The sequence below is a fragment of the Squalius cephalus genome (genome assembly GCF_949319135.1).
Source record: "Squalius cephalus genome assembly, chromosome: 21".
NCBI lineage: Eukaryota > Metazoa > Chordata > Actinopteri > Cypriniformes > Leuciscidae > Squalius > Squalius cephalus.
Window position 1 is genome coordinate 9,105,890 of NC_137142.1, and position 18,389 is coordinate 9,124,278.

Genomic DNA, 18,389 nt, shown 5'->3' on the forward strand with positions numbered 1-18,389 from the left:
CAAATTTTATGTGACATAATTTCCAGTAGGCAACTGACTGCAAACAGGCACATCAGGGCACAAACGAGCAGGCTAATGTGCCGGGGCTGAGCCCCGGAGAGCCCCGGCCCAATTTAACCACTGTATACACACATATATATATGATATATATATATATATATATATATATGATAGATATATATATATGATATATATATATATATATATATATATATATTGATATATATATATATATATATATATATATATATATATATATATATATATATATATATATATATATATATATATATATATATATATATATATATATATATATATATATATATATATATATATATATATATACATATATATACATATATATATATATATATATATATATATATATATATATACATATATATATATATATATATATATATATATACATATATATATATATATATATATATATCAATCATATATATATATATATATATATATATATATATATATATATATATATACATACACCATAAGCATATATATACACACACACACACAAAATGGATGGATTTGTGCAGTTTGAATAATTATGTTTAATATACAATACAAATATATATGTTATAACTTTTGTAAAAAAAACAATGTTTCCAAATCAAACTTTGCATTAGACAGTTGTCTCTTAACTCACTTGTTTCTTCCCACTGGAATGCAAAGGAAATTCTAAAGTATTTGTTTTTAGTAATGCTCTTTGTGGATTGACAGCAATCCGTGTTAATTTTCCCCCTCAGGATGTTGATATATATGCACACAGTGCCTCAGAGGAGTGTTAAAAGTGCAGCAGAAATAAAGTCTTTTTTTATCATAAAAACAGTTATTGCATTCTATTGCAACTCTAGGCCTTAATACATCTACTTCTTACTGCACCAGAAAAAAGGAAAATATTTTAACAGAACCAACACTCCAAACAATAAATGCCACGGCACAATTTTTACATAAGCTTAACACACCATTTCTTCTATCTGTGTTCGAGATGTGTTAGTGCAAAAATATAATGTTGAAGTCAGAGGTCGCATTAGACTTTCGCACTGTCCGTCATTTTAATTTTCATATTTTAATGATAATAAGACATTTAGTAACTTCTGTTTTCACAACAAGCATATAGGCTGAATTTATTTATTTTATTAAAGGAAAGTTGAACAAACACTGTTTAAACAGTTGTCACGGATTGTGAGTGAACGCGATCATCCCTTCCTCTTTACTTTGTTACAGAATGAAATAAACAGGAATGAACATCAGAAAATATGTTGAAAGATACAGTACAACTTAGCAAAATCCCTATCATGTCTCATGTAATTGCTCAATCAGTGTTGAAAAACAATGTCACATAACATTATACCTCAGAAAACCCATTCGTTGACCATAAACTTAATTATTTTTCTTGTCAGCAAGAAAAATAACTCTAGAGAGGAGCATTGTGCTAAATATATACACCTATATACATAATCATATTTCTTTACTGTTCTTTTAATATTTAATGCAGGTTTAAATGAATCCGTCAGGTTTTTATTGCAGCCACCATTTAAAACAAAACGAACTGGATTAGAAACTTAATTATGTAAGAATAAGTATTATAACTTTGTTTTTACAAAATGGACTTAAACTGGTTGCTCGCCTGTGTGTAACCAAAGCCAAAGGCTTGGACAAACTTCTCGTGTCAGTTTTCATTTTATTCTGGAGACTGAACTCGCGATCTGCTGCCCCACTTTAGCGCACTTGCCACCAACTGGACAGGGGTGGGAATTACAGTTACAAGTTACAATAGATCACCCTCAGTGTAATCTGTCAAAATGACAGACAGCCTTCAGATTTTTCCGTCACTGCAAAAAATATTCAGTCAATCACAGAAAATGTTTAGTTAATGCGACCTCTGTTTAAAGTACACCAGTGGCACCCCACCCCAGACTGCTTTTTTTTTTTTTGTTGAAAACTGGATGTGAGCCACTATTCTCTTAGGCATCACTGAAGTTCACTCGACACTGCATGAGTAGCTGATGCTATGGGAACTGTGATCTCGTCTCACTCTGAAAATGTTACAATCGACAGGTGTATGGTCAAACAAATCTTCTAGATTGTGCATTCGGAGGATTATAATGCTAAAAATCAGTTGAAACTGCCCTTATGTCTGTGGTCTCCCACAATTTTAAAATCGGTTAAGGTTTGAAAATCATCTAGTGTGCCCCAGGCCTAATGCTGCGTTCACACCAAACGCGAATATGCGTCAAAATTCGCGCATGCCGCGTCTAGTTATACGCGTGACCACTTTGTGTGCATTCGCGCGTCAAGAGCGAAATTGACGCGCGTAAAAGCAAAAGTTTGAAGCGAAATTTACGCGCGTCACGCGCGTCAGAGGCGAAAGTTTCGAAACCTGTTGGCGGCCATCTTTTTTAGATGTTTATCGAGCATTAGCATTAGCATTAATCGAGAGAGTCACCGCTCGTATATGCTCTGGAGAGCAGAAACAGCTGCGTAGGGGACATCGTCGCTGTACTCGGGTCCACCAAAACCTCCGGAGGGTTTCAGGAGTTTCACAATTTGCTCCAGGAGGTAGGTTTGGTGGACCTAACGGTGAGGACGCTGACGAGGACAGCTTAGGCCGTATAAAGCCTCGGCCTCGAGTGGTCTCTGCATGACGAGCCCGCGCTGTACAGCCCGGCGCGAGGTTCACCCTCTCCCGCACCTAATCTGTCATTTATTTTTGTTTTGATAATAAATGGAGCCAGCCTCCAAAAGTGAAACCTGTCCTGTGATTTTTTTGAAAAGTTTTTACACACTTAATTGTGTTTGGTGTCTTTACATTAGATTAATAAAGTTTCATATAGGCTAATCTAGAATAGATATGGAATAAATAGCATTCAATACAAATGAGTAGGTGAGATCTCTCATATTGAAATCGAGTTTTTATGTGAAAGATTTGCTTTGTTGTGCATTTTAGTCATATTACAAAATAATTTATTGAGGCCAAACATAAAATAACATTAAACTGTCAGTTCACCACATGACAGCAGCAAGCAGGCAGGCTCCTGATTGGTTAACACGGCGCGAATTGACGCAGAAGTTCAGATTTTTCAACTCGGGCGGCAGACGCGAATTCGCGTCAAACGCGTGATGCACAAAAAGCACAATTCGCGCGAAACGCGCCAGACGCTCAATCCGCGCTAAACGCCTCATTCACGCCGCAAGACCTCCAGACGCGCGTAAACGCGTCTTACCATTGACTTAACATTGAAATCACTCGCGCCAGACGCATATTCGCGTTTGGTGTGAACGCAGCATTAGGCAGCTGACTTGTTGCCTCGCTGTCCTATCAGACAATGGCTTTGCAGGCAGTGTTTGCACACAATACCAGCATTATGGTCTACAACAAAATAGAGCGAGCTTTGGTGAGCAAACTAGTTTTCTCCCAAGAAATGACATCAAAACCGGAAAATATTTGGTCAAAATATCCATTTATTCACAAACTGACCATCAAGCTCAACTTTCAGACGCCATGTTTTTTTGTTTTGTTTTTTAGCTCAACTGTCATGGAATGGAATACACAGAATTGTGGGATATCGTAGGCAGCGAAGGATACATCTATGCTACCTTCAAAAATTTATCAGATGAAGGTATCACAGGAGAGAGTAAGTGAAGCTAACATGCCTTCGGAACATGCCTTGATGCCTTCCTACATTGGAATGCATCCTCCAAAGGCAGAATTTTTCAGCTTTCGGACGCAGCCCTAGTTTCTTTGCTTTGTGTTTGAAGCCAGCTGCCTGTATGAGTCTTTTGTAGCTCTGAGATTTTTTGGTGTCTTTTGGAGTTTGTCCTGTTATTTTTGCTGTGGAGCTACAGCTCTTCAGATTTTTACTCTGGGATTTTGGAATAGTTTTTGGATTGTTTCTGTTCGTGTCAGCCAAATGTGTCATCATGGGTTCTTTAAACAATAGAAAAGGTGTATAGCATCCAATTTAGGCTCTCGTTTTGTGGCAGGAATGTCTTTCCCTTTTGGAGAAAGGAGTCATAGAGCAAGTGTCTCCTTATTAAAAGGGAGTCCGGCTTTTACAGCTGATACTTTTTGGTGCTGAAAAAGGATTGGGGTCTGCACCCCATCTTGGGGTGTGTTTCAATCAGTTCCCTAGTTCAGTAGTCAGGGCACTGATCATGGAGTCGGCCATTTTAAGGGCTGTCTCAATCGCAGAATCCTTCCAGGGCACTGAAACATTTGCTCCCTAAAAAATATTTATCATTCATTACAAGTAATGTCAGAAAGATATCAGCTCTGCTGTTGTTCATAAATACCAGCAGTGATGTCCCCGGAAATAGAGTCATCAGTGTTCCAATGTGTAGTGAGCCAGCGTCCTGTAATGTCCTTCCTAGTGCCCGAATTCGTATACACAATATACTGATTCACTAGCTTGTGAGCTAGGAAGCTGATTGAGATGTACCCTTAGACTCATGTTGAACTATACTTTTCAGAAATGTTGACACATTAGCATATTAAGGTGCCACTGTCATGTGGATACAGACACAGATGCATACCATAGTGCCACTGTCATGCAGAGTTTAGCTCCAACCCCAATTAAACACACCTTAACCAGCAAATCAAGGTCTTACTAGGCATTGTGGTGAGTCAATGTCACCCCTGGCATTAATTGCTATGGAAACCAGCACTTAAGCCCAACAGTGTGATTGTGAGGGCCTGAAGCTCATTTCTCCTTCAATCTGAAGGGTTCATAAGCAGCCAAAGGCAAAAAGGTAGAAGGATCTACCAAGGAGAGAGTAACACTTTGTATCTTCTGCCTTTATTTCCAGAGACCGACTAAGGCTCCCAACCGCAGAAAAACGTCAGCCAAGATCACCAGCACAGAGAAAACACGCACCAGAGCACAGAAGCACGGAAGAGGAAAAGACACAGCAAAACTTATCACATTTGAGCACTGTTTAAATAAAAGGCCACTCCGGGGTAATTGTTAAGCGCTGCAGCCATCACCACATCGCTCCGTCTTGGAGCATGTCGAGGAAATGAGGGCCCGCATCGAAGAGGTTATGCCCATGGTAAAAGAACACCTACAGCAAGCCCAGCGCGCCCAGCAGCAAGTGTATGATAGTGTAACGAATGTGCAAGAATCATGATTCTGTTTTCCCTGCACACAAAACTCCAGAAGCCTTGTCATTATAAATTTTGGGAAAAATTTTAATGTTTAACCTGTAAATGTAACTCACAGCCTTGGCGCCGCTAGGTCTGCGCTTGTGGCAACTTTTACGGCTCCCCCGATACTTTATAGCACCCTAGACACACTCCAGAACAACACTTCTCCGGGCTTCACAAGCATCAAAAGAATTGCAAGGCAACCCCCCTGCTCTCTCTCTGCATGGCATTCCAGACACAGAGCATTCCATACACACACACACAAACGTTTCTTTACACTCATCATGTAAGTCATTACTAAGATGTATTTGATAGGTTTGTGCGTTGCAAAACTGGTTAGCCCTGTTATGCGATGGTTATGATTTTCTGATTTGTAACTCGGAAATGTTTTTCCTAATTAATGTTCTCAAATAGAATCATGGTTTTATAACCCTACCTCTGACCAGGTCATAAAACTTTATGACCCCAACTGGGATTTCCAGGAAAGCCCAGCTCGCTGGAATTCTTGTAAGGAAAGAGAAAAGTACCTTTTAAATGTATTAACTGTATTTCCTTTTTGTGCTTAGATGTCTTCCCATATCAAATTGGAGTATCTGCAATTTTACCGTGTGTTAATCAAACTTTAAATGTTTATAATATGCATATCTTATGTAACTTTATATTCCTATAATCTTCATGTGACGTGTTTGATATCTCTGTAATTCTCTCAATCTAACGGAGTCGAATTCCGATAGCAGAATGCAGTAATGTACATTGTTTTACACATTTCATATTTCTGGAGCCGAAAGGCTTAAGTCAAACACCACTGTAACTCAAGCCAGGAGGCTGTTCCAAACAAACAAAGGAATCTTCCCGCTCGAAAATCGTGGCAGATGATTTGCCCTCCCCGCAAAAAGGGGCGTGGACGGGATTCCCTCAAAAGAGGAACTTCCCGTTCCTCTAGGCTCTTCGGTCAAACTTTGAGAAAACACCAACTTCGGACGGGCTTCGGCCACCGTCTTCGGACGTGCACCTCCGCGTCGTTTCCGACCTTTCTTTTCTTTACTAAGTTTTATTTTCATATTCGCCTCTCCCTCCACGAGGGAGATGAACTCTGAATTATTTCTTTGGTAACGTTGCACTGTTACGAACACACTTCGGCAGTGAGAAGATCCATGGCTCCCTTTTAGGGAGCATTCTCCGTTTCTCTTTTCTTTTTCTTTAAGTCTTTTCTTTATTTGTTCATCTCGGACTTTTCCTACGTTCAGTGAAATGAACAGCCGGCAACTTCAACTTTAAAGAGACTTGAACATCCCGCGACCGCGCTCGCCCGGAAGAGACGAGAAAGCACGCCCCGCTCTTAAGGAAATATACGCACGCTGCTCTTAAGGACACACGCACGACTCTGCGTTCTTCAGCAACAAAGAGAACCATTTTGCAAGATAAGTTTATTGAACTTTTAATGTGACTTGTTTTTTTGTTGGCTCTCAAAGGTACCCTGTCTGTGATTTTGCCTTACTCTGATCATTCTGTGATCCCTACTCCTCTCATCTCTCTCATTTTCCGATCTCTCTCTCTCATTCGTTATCCGTTTTGTCTTGAATTGTTTTTACTGTTTGTATTGTTATACGCATATTTACTCTCTGTGATTCGTAGTATGTATTCCTTAGTTTTGCATGTATTAAAATCCATTATATTCTTGATTGTTTCTGTCTAAATGCTCACATTACGAAGTCAATGAAATGTTTGATCTAAGCTACAAAGCTTTACGATTTGTTACTTTTCAGTAACCTAAATTGTATAAGGACAGGAGAATAGTTTCCATGGCCAGAACTAATTTTCCTGAAATTATAAGAAGTGATAACTTTATGGAGAAGTTGATAGGTTAATCTTACGGTCGTTTGCTGGACAAAGAACTGTTTGATAATTACATTAATTTCCATTAAGGGTTATCTTATATAATCGATCTGAAATAAGACAATTGATATATGAATGAGGAATTATAATTCGTTGTGATTGATTATTCATATATACAATCGATCTATTTTCAACTTCGATAATTTAATGTAACTGTAATATGCGATATATATGAATCATTCCTGATTAATTATTAAAATTCCCTATAGATCATTTGAGCTAATGTTAATGCAATACCCAATGCGGTTACAATAGAATGGCCCAAGTCCATCATTTCCGGCCCGGAGACCGAGTCCTTTTGCTCATTTCATGTGCCACATCGAAGATTCTTTGCCACTTGGAAGAACCCATACACCATGGTGGAACAAGTTGGACAGGTCAACTACCAGGTGCAGCAGCCGGGACGGAGACGAACGGAGCAAATCTATCACATCAATCTAATGAAAGTGTGGGTGGTACCAGGCCCATACAGGCTGGTTGCCCGGTTCCCGAACCAACCCCCATCCTCTCTTTCGGTGAACAGCTAATGCCGACCCAACTCCAGAAACTGGTTCAGAGTTCACGGAGGTGTTCTCCAAGACCCCGGGTCGCACTAACAGTCACCCATGATATTCGCAGCAGCCTTACAGAGTCCCTGAAGCTCGCTGACAGGCTAAAGAGGAGGAGGTTCAACAGTTGCGTAAACTGGGGGTCACTGAAGAGTCTCACAGTCCATGGTTCAGCCCCATCATTATGGTTCTAAAGCCAGATGGCACCTTCTGGTTCTATAACGACTTCTGGAAACTCAACGAAGTCTCCACCTTAGACAGATACCCTGTGCCTCGAGTGGATGAACTTATCGAGCGGCTGGAAAGGGCCTGATTCATCTCCACGTTAGATTTAACAAAAGGATATTGGCAGATGCCACTGACAGCTGCAGCAAGGGAGAAGACCATCTTTAGTACTCCAGGCGGCCACTGGTATTATCAGGTTCTTCCTTTTGGCCTGCATGGGGCACCAGCAACTTTCCAGCGAATGATGGATATCCTTTTGCGGCCTCACCGGGCCTATGCTGCTGCCTATATTGATGTTGTTATCCACTCTGAGAGCTGGGATGAACATATGTACCGTCTCTGGAAGGTGCTATTAGATCTCCAAAAGGCTGAACTGACCACCAACCCGAGGAAGTGCCAGCTCGGACTCTCCGACACACAATACCTGGGGTTCTAGATAGGTTGAGGACTCATCCGTCCACAGGAGAAGATGGTAATGGCTGTATGTGAAAATCCTTGCCCTACGAGCAAGACCCAGGTACCTGCTTTCCTCGAGCTGGCAGGTTATTGATGTTTTATCCCGCAGTTCTCCTCTATAGCCAGTCCATTAACAAAACTGACCAGGAAGGGACAGCCTGAGAAGATCCAGTGGACTGCAGAGGCAGAGAAAGCCTTTTCCACCCTGAAGCAAGCTATCATCTCAGAACCAGTCCTACATGCCTTGGACTTCTGACAGTCATTCTTTCCTCAAATGGATGCGTAGGAGACCAGGCTGGGGACTGTCCTTTCCCAACAGTTTGGTGAGAAGGAACACCCAGACATGTACTCACCGGCCTCATCAAAGTGGGCAGTTCTGGAGATTCAATACTATCTTCCCATCAACAGCCCATCAACATACACAATCTAGATATTGTAATCATTATGATCACAACTTGTAAAAATTGCTTTAATGAGCTCATTGCTTCCGCCTAAATGAATACTGTACATGTTGTCAGCTAACTGAATGATTTGCATTATCTTAGAACTGTAAATTTCTGACATACATTAACACAGTCACCTCTGATAACAGATTATTCAAAACTGCAATGAAGAAACATGCATTTTCTATAAAGCTGCTTTGAAACGATCTGTATTGTGAAAAGCACTATAAAAAATAAATGTGAACTGAATTTAATCAAATTTTCTCCTCTGCGTTTTAAGTAACAGAAGAATGAGAGACTGCACAGGATTTGTCTTGTTTAGATTTACGTCGACTGCACGAGCCAGTGGCATGAACCTGATCAGTTGTTTAATTGTTTTTGGAAGGGCTTGCGGCTACAAAGCAAAGGATGTCGGATGAGATGTTAAACCGAGGTCCTGACTCTCTGTGGTCATTAAAAAACCCCAGGATGTCCTTCGAAAAAAAGAGTAGGGGTGTAACCCCGGCATCCTGGCCAAATTTGCACATTGGCCTCTTCCCCTCATGGCCTCCTAATCATCCCCATATATAAATACTGATTGGCATCATCACTCCTCTCCACCAATAAGCTGGTGTGTGGTGGGCGTTCTGGCGTTTTATGGCTGCTGTCGCATCATTCAGTTGGATGCTGCACATTGGTGGTGGTTGAGGAGATCCCCCCATTCCATATGTAAAGCGATTTGAATACCCAAAAGCACTATATAAATGTAACAAATTATTCATTATTTCTATAACTGCTCAGGTATTATCTAAGGGAGCATCTTTTAAAGATATTTGTGTGGCTGAAGGCACACTTTTATCAATTTTTATAAAACTGGTTTCCTGAATAGGGAACGAAACTCTGCGTAGCCAGCCATATTCCTTCATTTCTGCTTACTTCATCAAAATCTGAGGAGGGATGGCGTGGGCACTTCCTTATGAAGTGCTGGTGATGCAGTGCCCCGAGGAGTGCCATGGCGTGGGGGATGTTCCCATAGTATCAGCTACTGACACAATGTCTTGTTCCCTATTCAGGGAACCAGGGTTACATGTAATCTAGACATTTTCTTTTTTTCTTTTCTTTTTTTGTAAATGTGGAAATCTTTTACCCTAACCCTAAATTTCATGCTGACTCTATTTTTGCTACATTGGAAAATACAATTTTCACACAACACTGTATGTATTCTTAAAATTTGCTTTGATAAATGTGTTTTTTAAAGAAAACGTGTAAAAATGTATGAAAAAAAAAATGTACATCAGTCAGTCTGCTAAAAATAACTACCTTACACAAGTGCAATATTTGCTTTCTGCTTAACGTCGCTACTTATCATACTGTTATGTATGGGATGGGTCACATTTCCTAGTCCATGAGTCCATTTGTCTTTATGTAAATCATTGAATCAACCACTGACACTTAAAAGCATTCTACATCTACAGTATCCATTTCCACTGGGCCTGTGCACTTTTTTTGTTTTTGTTTCTCCTAATAATCTCTTAATCCATTTGACACTTGAAGCTCCAAAATTCAGCCCAATACATCCTTCTAAGCTTTCTCCAGGAAACATAAATTGACCCTTGACTGCTTCAAGAACTGCATTTGTGCTCCTATTACACATTTCTAACAGGAATTTCACAGGAGTCTCTTCTTTAGCTGCATCTGACAGGCACTAGATCCACCGCCAATTGTATAGGATGGTGTTGTGTAATTTATATTTCAAGAAAGTGCAGTCATAAGAAATGATAATAAAGCACTTCCTGTCTCCAGTGTGAGGGTATTCATGGGCTCTGAGTATTTGGCACAGAGCCTCCACTCATGGAAAAACAGAGAGAAACACCTTCAACAATTGCCATCCATATCTTTTACAAACAAAACAAAAAGCCATAAAAATGCATGTGACCATGCACATATGGCCAAACATAAAACTATCATGACAGGAAGTATGGAGCATAGGCCTCACCTCATCTTCAGGTTGCCCGGCTGTGGTTGTCCATCATAGATGGAGACAATGTCAAAGTCCTCCTCCAGAGCGAAGGTGTGGAATGACAACTGTATCCTATTCCGCTCTCCAGTCACTATGATCCATGTACAGTTGGCATAGTTTGGGTAGCCGTGGGGAAAGCCAGGACTCTCTATAGTTCCATTGAGACCTTGTATCAGGCCACCACAAGTCTGACCTAAGGACACAAAAACAGGAATTTACCTCCATTTGTCATTGCATATTTTCTGCATTTGCAAACTCTTAAGCTGTATATGTGTATTTCTGCTAACTTTTTTAATCAAATCATAAATTCTAACAGTTAATTCATTTGAATAATTCATAAAATTGTCTTCTGTGTTGTCTCTGTAAAGCTGTGGAATGGACAGAGTCCAAAACAAATTTCCCTTTGGGGACAATAAAGTATATCTTAATCTTAATCTTAAAAAGTTAGAAGGTAAGAAATGTGCAGGTCATTGCTATACCATAAGTGTACTTTTGGACATATATAGCACCTAGTATCCTCAGTATATTCTTTTAAAGTATATATTTTTTTCGGTAATAAGTAGGCCTACTCTTTTTAAAATGATGCTAAAGTTTACATATTTTTCACAAGTGTACACCTTGTACAACAGATCATAGAAGAAACAACTTTCCTTATGATTGGCTTCACTTTTTTGACCTTTCCCCTCTAAGCACCAGCAGCTCCATTCTGATATGTTCAGAAGTATAACATATATTGCATAATATGGAAGTTTAAATTGGTTATGAACACAGTTCATGTCAAAAGGCGTTCGAGCACGAGCCAGTGGCATTGAAAAGATAATAAAAGATAATACGGGACAAGCTCAGTGTAGAATGTGTGATGCAAAGTTGCCACAGCTAGTAAGCATGATGCGGTCAGTCCTGGTGTTTCTCAGAGGAAAAAAGCCCAAAATCCATTCCCCAATTTATAATTTAGCAGTTTGTGTGAGGGGTTACATTACTTTTTCATACAAAGATGTGTTGTGGAGATATATCAAATACAATATGTGTTGTTTTTATTTCCACGTTGGTCAGTAAAATGTATTTATTAATCAATGTCATGTTCGTTGTTGTTGTGTTCTAACAATTGAATATCAGACTCTTATTCTTATCCAAATGCATTAATAAATTAGCCAAAATATGAAATTAATAGAAATGTACAGTTCAAATAAAAAATGAAGAAAAAATAAAAAGGAACATGCAAGGGTTGGTTTTGTATAGAACTTTGTGAATGATGGGCATTCAAATTTAGTGGCACAAATTGTAATAATAGTTGGAATTCAAACTATACCCAAGTAAGAGGAGACCATGCCATGCAAGTATTTTCAGAGCACGCCGATCCTAACCAACAGCATAAAAAAAGCGATTGGCTTCATTAAAGGTGTAGCCAAGGTGTATAAAGCTCAATAATCAGAGATTATATCATTGTCCTTTCAACCTCTCCTGTTTTTTCTGCTGAAAGCAAAATAAGGCAAAATCGTTCCACTCTCAGTCAGGCACCATTAGCAAACGTTAAATAATGCTTGTGAGTGTATCTGCATATAGATGTTGTCATTGATTTCAATTTACTCTTGTTTTGATTCCTCAGCAGGGCTTTGTGTCAATCTCAAGTCATGCATAGCTGATTATGGCTGGTAAAGTGCACTTTTGTAGACCTCAGTAAAGCCAAATGACTCTGACAAGCTGGGAATGAAGCAAGCTGGACTCTTAAGGAAGTGGCATATGAATGAATTTAGGCCTGTGCTGATATAAATCTGTTATATCAGTGTTTCCCCTACCATTTTATAAGGGGGGCGCCCCGCCCTCCTAACGGCTCGCCCCGCCCCCCTTGAAGGTCAAGTAAATTTGATTTGATTTTCTTTATAGCGCCAGATTACAATTTGTTATTTTATTAAAAAAACTAAATAGCCTTTAAGTAATATGTTATTTATCTTATTTCCACGATGGCATGTCTTTTCTGTCTGTGTTTGCGCGTTTACAATGAGTTCGCAAGCGCGCACACTCACACACAAACAAACACTTGCGTCACATACAGATGAGCACTAGCGGACAGAGAGCGCGCGGCGGGAATAATATGTCGCTGAACTAAAGATGGCAACACTCGCTCTACTGCGAGTAGCAGCCGGAGTAGCTCTCCTGCTCCAAGTCTAACGCCCGTTTCACACATATTTCGTTTGCAGTGCGTATGCGGTGAGTATTTTTTTCCGTACCCATGTTAAAGGAGAACTCGGCAACTCTAGCGAACTCTAGTCACTTCTTCGCTGATTTTTCCTTTTGTTGTCGCATGTTTTCCCCACGAGCTCCCCCTACAGCTGTGGGGGGGGCGTATATTTCACAACACGGTCGTAAAAAACTCACTTGCGGCGGCCTCCTCCCCCTCTCTACCGCTGCTCATGTGCGTTTGTTTTGATCAAAGCAAGCCAACTGTATCGTGTGGAGCTATGTCTACCGAGGTGGGTAATCTGGTAATACATCATACATGCGTGTGTGTTTATGTCTAATTGCCGTAAAGCAATTCGTGTTTCGCGCTCGTTCTCGTTCTCGCTTCTCACGAGACTTCCAATTTCTATCTTTCCGGGACGGTAGTCCCACTCCCAAGTTGCAAGGTTGGTTTTCCGCCTGGGAACGCTGGGGGGAGCGGGGAAAGTCACCAATATCACCAGAACAGGTTGTTTAACCATCCAAATGAATTCTAGACAGTTTTATTAAGTTAAAAAAGTTGCCAAGTTCTCCTTTAACAGAGCTTTCACACTGCACGCGGATGCAGTCCGTCGATGATCGATCCGTTCCAGTATACAGCAGTGCAGAGATCGTTTCCGCACCGAGTCTATTTTCGCTGTGCTGCAAACGCTGAATTAAAGTGACAGCGCATGTTTCGTGGTCAAAATTAACACAGATTGACCTGAAAATGTAGTAATTTCACCACAAGTGCGATTAATTAAATAAAATGTATTAATCTCACCATAAATGTATTTAATTAAACACTACTTTTTTCACTTTAAGACCGGGGTAAAGCAAGGAAAACTACAATTTACCTCAACAAGGCGACATAATGAACGACACCCGTCTTATTCGTGGAGGTGGAAAACAAGTTCTTTGTGACATGCAAGATTTATTGTATTAAAATTTGAATGCAAAAGATTTTAATATAAGTACATGGTTAAATATATTAAGTTGCTCAAGCAAGTGGAAAAAAAATTATATAGAAGTAATGCATTGAATAATTCATTGTTTAAATTGTGTTTAAACGTGAATGCGCGTTCACAGCAGTACTGCGTCTGACAGGATAATTCTCTCCAATAAATGCATCATAGAAATAAAAACTTCTCACAAAAAAAGCCCATTTAAAATTTGTTTGTCATATAAATGTATTAACTAACATTAACGAACAATGAATGAGCAATATATTTGTTAGTATTTATAAATATTTTTTTAGTTGTTAGTTAAAAAATAAAACTATTTAAGCTCTGGTCCATTAATATTAACAAATACTTCTATAATTTTAACAAAGGTTATTTGCAAAAGTCAATTTTAAAAAGATTTAAGTATGTTTATTTTATTTTTTTAAAGAGATATCTTATGTTAACATTTTTTAACTTTTACAAAGCATTACCCTCCCAGACAACCTTTATGTGACAAATAGATAGATAGATAGATAGATAGATGGATAGTGTCTGTGTCAACAGTAATACAGCACTTTCTCCACCATTGAATAAATTGTTTTAATTAATTGAATGCTGTTTATAAAATAAACAGTGAATTCTGTTTATAAAAAAGCTTTCCTGTAGCTCAAACAGTTGAGTGTTGACGTTTGCAACGCCAAGGTCATGGGTTCAATTCCCAGGCAAAGCCAGAACTGATAAGAACATAAAATGTATACCTTGAAATGCAATGTAAGTCGCTTTGGACAAAAGCGTCTGCCAAATGTATAAATGTAAATGTAAAAATAAACATAAGCAACAAAACGAAACGAGCGGTAGCGGCCGACTGCGGCATATATGCAAAATAAAAACAGCAATGCAAAATTTCCCAGGCTGTTGGCCCCGCCCTGCTTCATACCACAAAAAGATTATTAAACATTTGACAGCCTACATTAGCACATCCATGAACATCATTTTTGTCTAAATCACCCATCGGATTGCTTTCCATCAGCTTTGGAGGTTGAAGACAACAACTCCTATGATTTCACCCTTATTCACAGAAACTTTCTGTGCCTTTAAAATATATTTTAATTTACCATTAATACTTGTAAATACATTTGGCAATAAATATCATCCATATTTTAAAGACAATACAAAAATTATATTTTAGACATTTTAAAAGTAATTGTGAAATCACATTTAATTGCATATATACTATAATACATTTTCATTCAAAGTGTCCGAAAACATTTACATTCAGTTCACACAATATTATTTCCATAATAAGTAGCTAGTTTGCAAAAGACTGTTGTCTTAATGTCTGATGCATAAAGCACACATAATGGGAAGCATTTCGGGAGTTCCAAAGTTGTTGTCACGGTCGGTGGCTGTGAAGAAGCGCACTACGAAGGAGATTCAAACTGACTTTTAATCTAATAGTAAACACAACACACAGGAGAAAATAACAACCACGTAACCATAAACATTCAAACAATGCAAGACAAGGAACTGACTGGAACTGAGGGCTTAAATGCATGGGCAAACAAAGGACCTAACTAGTTGATTAACATGACACACCTTAACAGACTACTCAAATCAATCAGAAACCAAAGTGACAAACAGGCAGGAAGCAGAGGAAAACTGAACTAACAAACAAAATGGAAAGCTAACATAGAAACACAGACATGAACAGAACCAGAAAAACGGAAAAAAAAACTGGAAAAAAACTGTAGCTGAAAAAAAAAAAAAAAACCTCAAAACGTGATAGTCTTCATCTAGTTGGATGAATACTACAGGCTTCCTGCTTAAATGTGTGTGGTGTTTTCTCTAATGGTACATTTGGAAACAAAGTCGTCATGATGCTGCCCTCATGGAAGAAGAAAGCCATTGTGTTTACAAATGTCACAATTAGCACTTACCAGGATCAACTAAAACTTAAAGCTGGATCTTCAAAAGTAGCCTATGTGAAGTATGTTAAAGGCCCACTGAAGTGCCTTGAAATGCTCAGCTTTGTATGATGCATTGACGTAATTTCCACTGAAACAGAAAGCTAAGGCGGGACATATTGAACGGCTCCTCCGCCTTTCAAATAGCCAATAGCGTTAAATTACCTCACAGACTGCAAGTCGTACTTGACAGCACCATGGAAGCGAATCCGAGCGCTGATGATACCTTGGATTCAATAGTAGAGGTTTGAATAAATTCTAGACATTTCATTCTTAACCAACGTACAGTTGCAAAACGGAATAAAACTTGAGCGTCTGAGCAACCGAACACACATCTTCAACCCATATTGCTCCGTGACGCGTCAACGGTAGTGATGTCCAGTTCGTGAACGAATCCTTCTTTTGAACCGGTTCTTTTTGGTGAACCAGTCGAACTAGTTCACCAAATCAAACTGAATCGTTCAAAATAGTTTGCTTCTTAAATCAGCGCTGATCCACAGATCTGTAAAGTTAGTCGCTTTTGGACGTGCCTGACAGTCACTCCGACTCGTAATAAACCAATATCCCGGAGTATATGTTACTCCAACTCCGACAGTTCACTGAACTGAGACATGTTGTGCTGAGAGAACTGATGAGCACGAGCAGCTGATGCATATACTACCGAACATTCCGGTACAGCCACGGTCGCTTTGGCCAGGTGGTATTTAAACCATAGAGGGAGGGACGCTGTAGGTTCTAGAGAGCATTTGATTGGACAGAAGATGTGATGAGAAGCTGAAGTTTGTGGTGATGTCATAAAAATCCGTGAACCATTTTAGAGGAAGTGAGAGACTAAGTTTTGAATGCTTATATCTCCTAAATGTGAATTTTGTCATTGTTTTGGAACACACCAGTTTATTCATAACCTTAAGACTAACATATTCATACTAAGAGCTAAAAACGTTTCATTTTGATTTCAGGGGGCCTTTAAGTTCATGGCACAGACTCTTGAAAAGACATCCAAGAGTTTTACACACCGCTCTGTAATTGTAGGGACATTGACTTTATATGTTCATACCCCTAAACATGGTTGGTTGCTTTACATGTCAGTCAGGCAGCCTCTTGTGTGACCCTTGGCCAAAGCTGCTTTGGAGTCCAAACCTTCTGCTATGAGTCTGAAGGCAGAACCTGATTTCACCAAGTGCAACATGTTCCTGGATCATCATCTTTGTTGATCCGGGAACAACATTCCAATCAACCAGTCTGATTTGACGGACAAGTTTACAGTTTATGTAAAGTTTAGGCTTACAAACAGGGTTCGGTGTTTCTACATCAGTGTTATTCACCTATCATTTTACTCTGATTTTAGGGATAACTTATGGGTAGGGTTAATTTTAGGGGTCTTTAGGGGCCATATCCCTGGTTAGGACTAAATTTTCAGACAAGATTGTTGTTCCAGGATAAACAGCAGCAGCTCATTTGCATTTAAAGATACATGCACCAAAACAGGTGAACGTGATTTCACCAAGAACCACATGTTCCTGGATTAACATCTTTGTTGATCCTGGAACAACTTTCCAATCAACCAATCAGATTTGAGAGACAAGTTTACAGTTTATGTCAAGTTTAGGCTTAGAACCAGGGTGAGGTGCTTCAACATCAGTGTTATTCACCTATCATTTCCCTCTGATTTTAGGGAAAAGTTATAGGTAGAGTTAGGTTTAGGGGTAGGGATAGGGTAAGGACAAAATTTTGGGACAGGAATGTTATTCCAGCATCAACAAAATATGTTGATCCAGGAACATGTCTTACTTGGCAAAAATCACGATGCCCCACGAAAACACGCTGCAAAATGCTTTTCTTATTCAGAATGTTGTCTTGTTTCCAGTCCAAATAACACAAAATTCTTAAATCAAGATGCATAAGGGCTGCACAATTAATCACAATGAAACCGCACACGATTTGGCAAAGACTGTGATTATTTTCTGCGCAGCTTGTCAGTGCAGTGCGGCTGAACGGTAGTGAATGTCGCTCCATCTGAATGCCAGAGGGCGCTCTCACGCAGACAAGCCAAATATGCCCCGCCACAGAAGTACAATCACACACATCATTCCAGGAAATCCCTATCGCTGTAGCTGAATAAACAGAAGATTGAAATGCTCTGATTGATTAAACATGACTTATAAACACACAACTGCCTTATTCTTTGTAAGAAGCCACACCATCTCACAGAAGGATGTTCGACTGTCGTTATGAAGTGAGTTTGGAGTAAAAGCATGTTATTATGTTGTCTTTTGTTGGACAAGAGGTTCATAAATGCTTCTCATATTTGGAAAGATGTTTGACGCGTGTTTCTTTGTCAAATGCATGTTATAATTGACTCAAACTCACAGTGCTTTCAGATGGAGCAGCGTTTAGAGCTGAGCGCATAAGGTGCGCATAAAAAATAAATCGCAGCCTTTCCGATTTTAAACTCGTGATAAGCCAAATCGTGCGATTACATGGAAATTGCGATTAATCGTGCAGCCCTAAGATGCATTTACTAAAGTAGTAAAATGCCATA

At 39.3% G+C, this 18,389-nt stretch overlaps 1 protein-coding gene across 1 annotated transcript in view; it reads right to left on the reverse strand.

Annotated features, from left to right (window-relative positions):
* The window catches only part of LOC307148928 (CUB and sushi domain-containing protein 1), an 838,966-nt gene that overhangs the window by 581,013 nt on the left and 239,564 nt on the right, over nucleotides 1–18,389 (reverse strand). The window contains exon 2 of the mRNA XM_079854872.1: nucleotides 10,720–10,936. Within this exon, the coding sequence (XP_079710998.1) occupies nucleotides 10,720–10,936 (217 nt within the window). The remainder of the gene's footprint in view (nucleotides 1–10,719; nucleotides 10,937–18,389) is intronic.